This window comes from Sinocyclocheilus rhinocerous, unplaced genomic scaffold (assembly GCF_001515625.1).
Source record: "Sinocyclocheilus rhinocerous isolate Xijiao unplaced genomic scaffold, SAMN03320098_v1.1 scaffold919, whole genome shotgun sequence".
Lineage (NCBI taxonomy): Eukaryota > Metazoa > Chordata > Actinopteri > Cypriniformes > Cyprinidae > Sinocyclocheilus > Sinocyclocheilus rhinocerous.
In genome coordinates this window covers 1,162,332-1,172,892 of record NW_015637585.1, presented here as the reverse complement: position 1 = coordinate 1,172,892, position 10,561 = coordinate 1,162,332, and the positions used below count along the sequence as shown (strand labels likewise).

Genomic DNA, 10,561 nt, shown 5'->3' with positions numbered 1-10,561 from the left:
GAGCTGTTACACTGACAGTTGGATTTCGCTTAAAATTTAAAATAGTTAACACTTTTATTACTATCTAAATCTTTCATTAAATATAATTCTCAGTGCAAAATGACATACGTTGGTTCATTTGAGTGGGAGAAAAGTTTCTGGCGTCTCCTTCAAGCTGCTGAAAAGAAACAGACCCAGATGCCTTTGTCAGCACTTGTTGTCTTGTCTCTCTTAGGTTGTCCTCTCAATGCTTAAGAGCACGGATCAGTTTGTGCCTTTCACATCCTTCAAATACAATGAATTTCCTTGGGGAGATGCTTCCACATTAGCGCTCTTAGATGCTTCATTTGCTTTGTCTCCGCTTCGATTCCCAGACGTTCCCAGAGTGAGCGTCTCCTGATCAGGAGGGGTCCAGCCTAGAAGACACTATTTTCACAGATGGTCTGCAGACATTGTGATGTCATTCTGAAATACGATGTCACTCGATACCATGGCAACACACCTTTACTGACAGCTGAAAAAAATTCCACATTACTATTCCATCGTTTAAAAAAGCACTGTCTCAAAGAATGTCATCTGAACGGTTGTTTTACAATATATAGAGTCAGGATGGACCAAATAAAGTTGTAGAATCTCTTTTTAGCTACTTAACATTGAGAAAGATGTCATGCGTACGTCCTATTGATATATATGAGATGTATTATGTATTTAAACATTGACCCTTTGACCTGTATTGAACCGTATCATGACCCTGAATTAGGACTGTAATTTTTTAGTTTAGATGTAATTATACTAAAATATTTGATTGCAGAATTCCAAGTGCATTTAAAATAAAATAAAATCCTGATTCATGAGAATTTTTGTCTTGTTACCAGCAAAATATCTAAACATTCTTAAAACAAGATACATTTAAAGGGGTCATAGGATGCCCATTTTCCACAAGTTGATATGATTCTTTAGAGTCTTAATGAAAAGTCTAAGATAGTTTGGTTAAAAATTCTCATTGGTAGTGTAAAAACACAATTTTTACCCTGTCAAAAACAGCTCTTTTCAGAGCACGCAGTTTTATAGCATTTTCCTTTAAATGTCAATGAGCTCTGCTGACCCCGCCCCTCTCTTCCGAGCTGTTCTCTTGAGAGACTGCTTACTTTAGCCATATTCATCGTGAAACTTGCTAATTAGCACATTGTTAGGAAAGGCGATTTGCAAAGATTCATTAAAAAAACCTTACACTCACTTCTTCTGTAGGTGAAGCTGGATCACGAATGATTCGCGCAAACATAGACGCATTTATGTAGATCGGGGTTGCATTCCCTACAAAAATAAACATAATCCACTGCGTCTTCAGCGGCTCAGATGTCGGGAGTAAATGACGACTGCTATGTTCATTATTACATCCAACAACAAAACACCTCAATCGCTTAGGAGTCATTCTTGTCTACATCTGCTCCGGCACTCAGGACGGGTCTAAGGTAAGACACCAGTCCAGTCTGTGCTGAAACGCTACTGTCAATCAAACTATCGTGGGAGGGGCCTATTTTTGTGACATCACACAGACAGGCGTCTGAGATCGGCTCGATTTGAGAAAGGGATAAATAATTTAGTAGATTAACAAAAAACCACTGGGTGGATTTTTATCATTATAGGGTGGTTGTTTACACACACTGCCAACACACAATTCAGTACAACTTGTAAAAGTGCATGTAGCATCATATGACCCCTTTAACTGAGAAGCAAAATATAAAAATATTAAAACTTGTTTTAAGTATTAAATTAAATACTTTTCTTATGCCATTAGCAATTTTTTCTTGTTTTAAATATATAAGAGTAAAACCAATTTTAGTGATGGTTAAGTTAAAAACAAGAAAAACTGTAATATCTTACACAATTTTGCTTGTCAAGTATCTTAACATTTTTACTTGAAAATAAGACAAAAATACTAATAAAATTTCTGCAGTGCAGAGAGCTGTGTAATAAATCAATAAATCATGAAATCGGGTCATATTATAATGCTTCCCTAACAAAATGTCTTCTGACCTGTTGTTTTACAATATATATATTGAGTGAAGATGGACCAAATAATCTAACTACTTAACATTGAGATAGACATCATGCGCATGTCCTGTTGAGATATATTAAGATGTATTATTATGTATTGACCTCTGACCTGTATTGGCCTGTATTTGTGCTCAAGAACAAATGACTGTCTAAGGAGGAACCCATGTGTAAAAAGGCAACAAAAACACATTTAAAGGCACCACTGGAATGAAGTGTGAGTTACCAACTGAACAAACACATCTCCAAGCATAAACGAGCACAATAACACTGAAAACCCAATTCTGTACAGCTCTGAAAAAGGGGCTTGTCGAAAAAACTATCCAACTGTGTGAGAGGATACATCGTTTTGTCTTGGTCTCATCACCAGCAACAAATGTACAAACGAACAAACAAACAGTAGACAATCATCGTCTGGCTGTACAATCTATACACGGCGCCCTCTAGAGGCCAGTTTCTCTTTCTGCACGTCCTGAGAATAACGCTCAGTCTCGACATTGAGAAACGTTGCAACAACGTTCTAAGAACGTTCCTCCAATATTGTCCAGCAAGTGCTTCCTGGGTTCGTCCAGCATTCCTCATGCCTCTGTGTAAGATTTCTGTGCACTGAGTTTTTCTTTTTTTAGTTTGACGCCATCCACCAGTTCAAAGTTGTAGTTCTCCAGAGCGGAGAGGTTCCTGTTTGTAGTGTGAGCGCATGCGCAGTAGAACAGCACCCCGCACACGGCACCCAGCAGGACTCCCACGGCGCTCATCACGATGATGGTGATCAGGATGGGGTCTAAACTCTTCAGCATGGAGCCGCGTCCAAAACTCCACAGGGTGTTGTCCGTCCCCTCACAGTTCACTATTGAGAGGGAAAGACAGACAGAAACAGAGAGATTGTGAGACCTGCATAAGCAAGCTCAATTATATTATATAAGAGATCAAATGGGGGAAGTCGTGGCCTAATGGTTAGAGAGTCGGACTCGTAACCCAAAGGTTGCGAGTTCGAGTCTCCGGTCCGGCAGGAATTGTAGGTGGGGGGAGTGAATAACCAGCGCTCTCTTCCACCTTCAATACCACGACTGAGGTGCCCTTGAGCAAGGCACCGAACCCCCAACTGCTCCCCGGGTGCCGCAGCATAAATGGCTGCCCACTGCTCCAGGTGTGTGTTCACGGTGTGTGTGTGTGTTCACTGCTGTGTGTGTGCGCACTTAGGATGGGTTAAATGCAGAGCACTAATTCCTAGTATGGGTAACCATACTTGGCCACATGTCACTTCACACAAAATACAGTCATATACTGGACATTATAGCAAAATAACCCTTTAAAAATATCTAATCATCCTTAAACCATGACACATTTAATTGAGAAGAAAAATATAAAATACATATTGAATTAAGTATTAAATGAAATATTTTTCCTAAATGCCATTAGCAATTTTTTTCTTGTTTAAAATATATATGAGTAAAACAAATTTTACGGTTATGCTTAAAACAAGAAAACCTTTGCCATTAGGTTTAATATCTCATACAATTTTGCTTATCAAGTAAATAATAAATTATTTTTTAAAGTTGCAAATAAAGCAGATTATTGGAGTTTGTTGTACAAGGAAATACTATTTCAGTTTAAAAGGAAAAAAATAATGTTTAATTGTGTAACTTGCCACTTCTTTGTAATTGTTTGTGAAATTTACTTCTTTGTAATTGAGTAAAAATTAGAGTAACATTTTCTACACCAATTTTTTTAAGTGTATTTTAAAATATTTGCACTTAAAAATAAGACAAAAATACAAATGACAATTTACAGAGCTGTGCAATAAAGCATTAAATTAGGTCTTATTATAATGTTTTCCCAATAAAATGTGGGTCTTACCGATCTCATCAACTTCATCTTCATCACCTTCTGTATTATCTGGGTCTGAAATGCAAACGCACACTAATCAAGGAGATGAACTCCTTTCAAATTACATTCATATTCCTTGTAGAGATATTTTTAACATATAAATGTTAAAAAGGTGTGATTTATCTCAGAGCTGATTGGTTTGGTTCAAGAGTGAGAATGCTATTATAGAAAAAGCCTATGGAAAAAAATGAATACATCTGGAATTAAAGTGATAGTTCACCCAAAAATGATAATTATTGTATCATTTATTCTCCTCATGTCATTCCAAACCTGTATGACTTTCTTCCTTTTGCGGAACGTAAAAGAAGATATTTTTGAAGAATGTCAGGAACCAAACAGCTTTGGTTCCTATTGAGTTTCAGTAAACTCGGTTTGATTACCAACATCCTTCAAAATATCTTATTTTATGTTCCGCAGAAGAAAGAAATGCATACAGGTTTGGAACAGTATGAATTTTTATTTTTGGATAGACTATCCCTTTAAGATGGGTGGTTACTGTTGTGGTCAATTATCGTGGCTGGATTATTACTATCATTCGATTTTTAATATAAGGGATGCAGATGTTTGATGATGCATATTAATGAAGGTTTTTGGCTGGTGAGAGAATCTGCTAATAAACAAACAGAAAGAAAGAAGGAGGGGCTAAAATAAAGGGGCGTGGTCAAACATACCCTTGCACTCTTCAGGATCCACTTCATCCAGTATCTTTATATCATCCAGTGAGATGTAACCAGACTCTGTAGGATCCACTTGAGCCTCGAGGATCACCTATCATGCACATACAGAAAAAGAGTTAGTATCATGTTGGAATCAGGATGTTCGGCTCATAAAGTGGCCATCAGTACCTGATAAGGAGTGTCCGCACTGGGAATCAGAACTCTTCCTTCCCTCCATCTGCTTTTCATCTGGCCATTCACAGAGCGGATCAGAAGCTCATTGTCCTCTCTCTCCTCCTCCGCCACCTCTAATCGCTCTATCTTCTGCTTGATGTTCAGAGTTCCCGTGTGTTTCTCAGTGAAGTGGTACCAGAAAGACATGCACAGGTCTGAGTCCGGGGCTGTGACCGGCAAACTGGCCAGTCTCGCCACCCTTCCTTTTCTCGCCAGTTCTTCATCTGTCTCCGTTTCTGTCTTTCTCTCAATCTCTATCCTCGCGTTTGTGTTAGAAGCTGCGTAAATGAAGTTGTGAGGCATCCCTGAAACAGAAGGGAGGAGCTTTAGCATCACTTCAGCATTTTATCTCAATATGCTGCCCTATACTTTAAAATCAAATTAGTTTTGAGATAAACAAGTGCATTTAGGAATTTATAAATCTAAATCTAAGAGTCTAAGAAAAATCTAAGAGTCAATTATTCTTACCTGTGTGGTCCAGATTAGGCAGTTTGTGATCAGTGTGTTTGCTGTTGTTATTTATATGCCATTCAGCTCCTTCACCTCCATCTTGACTCCATCCACAGTAGGAGGGGTTATCAGCCCAGCCAAAGTCACAGGCAAACCAGATATATGCTAAACAGGAGCACAAACAAAGCTAAATCAACTTTACAGTTCTTCGCACCGAATTTACTTTCCATTCAAACCAACTAAAGATGTTCAAGTAAGCTACAGTTAATGCAGTATGCTATTGAACACCCTCTATCCTTTTTGGACTGCTGGTAGCTTATTAGTCAAAGCTCTTGGCAGGTATTCAAAAGGTTGAAGGTTCAAACCACAAAGGGGAGTGAAGTGCATTAAGCAAGCCTGTATCTGCCAACAGATACTGCAGCGAAATCTGCTAAATCACCAATAACCAGTGGCCAATTGCACAGCACTGTATCTAGATATCACATTCTCCAATGACTCCAGTAAATCTCATGATCTAGGTAGTTTTTAGGAGCTTTTCACATCCAATGTGTTTCTGTGTTGTTGTTTCATAAACATCTAAGCATCCTTAAAACAAGACACATTTAAAAGAGAAGCAAAATTCAGAGATTTCAGAAAATATATCTTCAATTAAGTATTGAATTCAATATTTTTCTCATGCCATTAGCAATTTTTTTTTGTTCTAAGTATAAATCTGTAAAACAAAATCTATTGTTATAAGTTAATGCTTAAAACAAGAAAAACAAGTAAACCGCATGAGGCGGTTTTTAGAAACCATAAACTTTTCGCAACCGATGTGTTTCTGTGCTGTTGATGTTTTAAGTGTTTTATTGTGAAGGAATTTTCTTGCTATGCATGCATTTATGCTGTTTTGTTATTATTTAGACATCATGAAGGTGACAGTCAGAAGTATCAGACTCTGCAATGTTTGAATTTTTGCATAAGGCTTTTACAAAGTTAAACAGCTGGAGATTATAGCATGTAATTATGCAGCACAACACTTGGTGGCAGTAGAGATTTTCTTTGCTCTCGAAATGGAAAACCCCAAAGAGAGACTGAGGATTTTGTTCCTCATTTCTGTCAGGCTAATCAAGTACATGTATGCTTCCCGTAATGTGATTCTGTAGGAATTACATTCAGCCACTAAAGAGAGTACCCATTGAGGGTGGACCACTTTTTTTTTTAAGACAACAGCAACACTCCAAATTGTTATTGCCACTACAGATAATTGTCTATTTTGTGTGTGTGTGTGTAGTTTCTCACCAGGTACTGCTTCCATCTCCATAAATGGCTCTGCCACTGCAGTTTCTAAGGAAAACAAAATGCAGAAAGTGCTATAGAGTTAATGAAATACAGACTAGTTAAATTTCATTCGCATGTTCTGTATGTTTATATTTGGTTCATGTTGAGTCACTTTGTGTCATTCACTAAACGTAGGAACAACTGAAACCACACGCAAAAATAACATACTCTGGGTGGCCTTATAATCATGTTAAGATGAAATCTTATACACAGACATTTCATCTTAAATACATTTAATCATATACAGTGAAAGAGTAAGAAAAGATGCATTACAGCTCAAACTGTGAGGTTTATTGACACATCTGGCTAATGAGAGCTCTGTAATGTGGATTTGTTTTAAAGAGGTTTCATACGTTTGCGCAGGTTTTGAGGATGGTTTTGCTTGAGGATATTTGCTGCGTTTCTCAGAGGTGAGAAAGTGTTTTAAGGAGCATGTCATATGTTTGCAGAGAGCGACAAAAGGCTGGAAAAGAAAGGTTATGCAGAAAGCCCTTATATGGAGATGATTTAGGTGTGATTATGCAAATGACTAACCTTGGACACACATCTGCTCATTTAGAATACTCCAAAATTCATTAAAATTAGAATGAGGTTAAGAACAAATCATGTGCCTACACACGTGATTTTAATTAGCTGGACATTTTTAGTGAGAAGTGCATATGTGCGTATAAATACAAAATATTCCACACAATTATTAGTGAATGAGACCCATTGTCTTCATTCTGCAGTGTGTTGAAATGATAAACGTGTATTTGTGTGTTTGTGTAATCTGATAGGTCACAGTTTAAGACGTTGTTTGTGTGTAACCTATGGGTCGTAGCATGCTGCTGTTTTGCTAAGCGTATGTAACCTGCTGGGTCATAGTTGGTCTGTGCTTCACTGTGTGGGTGTTTGTATTTGTAACCTTTTGGGTCATAGTCTGTCTCTGTGTGGATGTTTGTGTATGTGAGGTTTTGCTTTCTTTGTGGGGACTTAAATGTCCCACAGAGATAGTAAAACCTGAAATTACCAACATTATTGGGACCTCCCAACAGTCCCTATTATGAAAACAGCATAATAAAGTGAGTAAATAATGTCTTAATTAAAATCTAAAAATACCATAAGGTTTCTCTAAGGAGATGAGGTAGTGTTATGGTTTAATCAACATAATTAGCTCATAGATGTCAATGATGTGAATGCATGTGTGTGTGTCTAACCTGTTGTGTCATAGTCTGTCACTGCTTCGCTGCGGCAGTTACCCTCATCATCACAATTCTCCACTGTTGTTGGAATAATGGTGGTTGTTGGAATATTCCCTGGAGCGCTGGTGACGGTAGCTACTGTAGTTTCCATGGTGGTGGTGAGGGGAAGAGGCGTTGTGGGCTCTGAAAAGAGATCAAGGATGTTTAGACAGGCAAGTTATTTAAAGTAAAGGAAGCTTTCACAAATTATACACCATTTCAACAATCTTGTTAATTTGGTATAGGACGAGATTCCTCTAAGGTCTGTGATTGGTTGCTTTGGTTGTCACTCACCTTGCAGGTCACATCCTAAAACCTCCAGCCTTAACCCCATGCCTTCAGGAGAGCCACGCTCAGGGTAGATACGCAGCAAACGCATGAGCACTGGATCAAAAGTACATACTTCCGGTGTGTCATGGTTCTGATTACCCATAAACACCTGGATATGCGAAAAAATTAAATTTTCTTTAGAACATTTTGTGTCTGTCTGCTTAAACAGATGAAAAAAAACTGCATTTCATTCACACCAAGAACAATAACTATGAAGATAACTATAACGATAACTCTAACGTTTACTATTATTAGCATTCAAACAAATAGACGACAATGACGTTGACATTAAATACGCGATGCAGGCATGTTCTTCTGCTGCTTGAAATACTCTATCTCTTTAAAGTTATGTGCATTCTATGGAACCCTGTTTCCGGCCACTGAATAAAAAATAAAAAAAGGTAATTGTGACTTTTTATCTCACAATTCTGACTTTTTTCTCACAATTGCGAGTTTACATCTTGCAATTCTGAAATGTTTTCTCAGAATTGTGAGATTTAAACTCGCAATTGCGAGTTATAAAGTCAGAAAGTCAGAAATTATCTCGCAATTCACTTTTTTTCTCAGAATTGTGAGACAAACTCACAAAAAGAGTTTTTCTCGCAATTGTGGGTTTATGTCACGCAATACTGACTATCTAACACGCAACTGCAAGTTTATATCACACAATTCTGAGAAAAAAAGTCATAATTGTGAGATAAAAAGACACAATTACCTTTTTTTTTTTTTTTATTCAGTGGCGGAAACGGGCTTCCATAGAATGTTTTTATTGTTCATAAGCTGGACAATTTTATTGTTATAGCTGTCTGGATTTCCCTATTCTTGTAAAATTAGAACAATTACTAAAACTTTATAGAATAGCTATCATTATAGTTATTGTCCTTGGTGTCAACGACCCTTAACTATAACAATAACTATATAAATTACAGCGTTTTACTAATCATTCCAATTCCATGAGAATAGGGAAGTCCAGACCACAGCTATAATGTTAATGACACAGAAAAACTAACAACACTTTCTTTTTTTTTTCAGTTGATTAATGATGAAAACATGAACAGCCAATCAGAATCCACTTGACTTTGAAGAGCTTGAGCAATTAAAGTGGCGGACAACATATATACAGTGAGTGGTTGTAGCAAACAGAATGTTACCATCCGTTGGTGTGGGCGCTAATATAATTATAGTTATCATTATAGATATCATTCTTTGTGTGAACAGGCTTTTACACATGCAGTACCTTCACTTTGTTGCTGTTCTCCTCTAGTATGTGGCTCCAGTCCGTTCCATTTGTACTGTATGTAACTCTGAAGCGTCTGATGAAAATATTCACGTCTCTGTATTTCCCTCCTTGCAGGATGAGACCCGATACCATCCGCTGGGCCCCCAGATCCAGCTCCAGTGACTGGTTCTTTCCGACATTCTGCTGGTGAGCAACCACCCAGCCCGTTCGGCCGGTTAGGAGCCGGGCCTGCTCTGGGAGCCAGCCCCTCTCTGCCGACGGCCACACTGTGATCTGAGAGTCCGAAATCTGACCCGAAACCATCCCTAGCATACTGGAGCATGGAGCATCTGAGAGAAGGAGAGAGAATATGAGCTATTCTAATGAAAGGAGCACCAATATTCTGAACCACAGGAAAGAGACATAGAGGCTACTTCTACCTGTCAGAAATGGTGAGAATTTATTAAAATAAACACACACACATGCAGATGGGACCTCTTGATGTCAGTATTAGGTGTCAGTGAATAGAGAGGGGAGTCATTCTCTAATGATCACACACGAAGTGAGCGAATCTGGGGGAATTGAAAGTGACTCAGTGCTGCAAACCACAGCAACACCTGCTGGGATTTCTTAGTGATGTCAAGGCTGAATCTCACTACAAAAAACCTCTGCTATGAGTGTGTGTGTGTGTGTGTGTGTGTGGGATGAGATACCTGATATTTTACATCCGTACACCTCGAAACGCATGCAGATGCCTTGTTCCCAGGACAGAGGTCGAATACGTAGGTAACGGGTCAGGGTAGGTTTGGACAGCCTAGCACGTACCTCATCTGTGGGATTTTGGTTTCCATGAAACACCTGAGAAAAAGAGAAATGACACATGTATCATATTCCTCCCCCTTTTCCACTGTTTTTCCTTACCAGTGTTCAACTTTAAAATTGTTTTATTGGCATGACTGTTTTACACACATTGTTGTCAAATAATCTACACAAATAACAAAAAGATAAATGTAAAAAATGTAAGTAATACTAATAAGAGTGTTAACAATTATAATTTTTTTTTTTAATTATATATATATATATATATATATGCAACTATATAAACTATATATGTGACCCTGGACCACAAAACCAGTCATAAGGGTCAATTTTTCGAAATGGAGATTTATACATCATCTGAAAGCTGAATAAATAAGCTTTCCATTGATGTA

General features: G+C 37.9%; 1 protein-coding gene across 1 annotated transcript in view; it reads right to left on the bottom strand.

Moving 5' to 3' along the window:
- Nucleotides 1–1,749: 1,749 nt before the first annotated feature.
- LOC107749105 (neuropilin-1a-like) overlaps nucleotides 1,750–10,561 on the bottom strand; it is a 27,707-nt gene continuing 18,895 nt past the window's right edge. The window contains exons 8-17 of the mRNA XM_016564169.1: nucleotides 10,064–10,208; nucleotides 9,369–9,700; nucleotides 8,096–8,240; nucleotides 7,778–7,945; nucleotides 6,543–6,587; nucleotides 5,280–5,426; nucleotides 4,767–5,116; nucleotides 4,593–4,689; nucleotides 3,892–3,936; nucleotides 1,750–2,881 (exon numbers count right to left, since the gene is read on the bottom strand). Of these exons, the coding sequence (XP_016419655.1) occupies nucleotides 2,613–2,881; nucleotides 3,892–3,936; nucleotides 4,593–4,689; nucleotides 4,767–5,116; nucleotides 5,280–5,426; nucleotides 6,543–6,587; nucleotides 7,778–7,945; nucleotides 8,096–8,240; nucleotides 9,369–9,700; nucleotides 10,064–10,208 (1,743 nt within the window). The 3' untranslated portion in view covers nucleotides 1,750–2,612. The remainder of the gene's footprint in view (nucleotides 2,882–3,891; nucleotides 3,937–4,592; nucleotides 4,690–4,766; nucleotides 5,117–5,279; nucleotides 5,427–6,542; nucleotides 6,588–7,777; nucleotides 7,946–8,095; nucleotides 8,241–9,368; nucleotides 9,701–10,063; nucleotides 10,209–10,561) is intronic.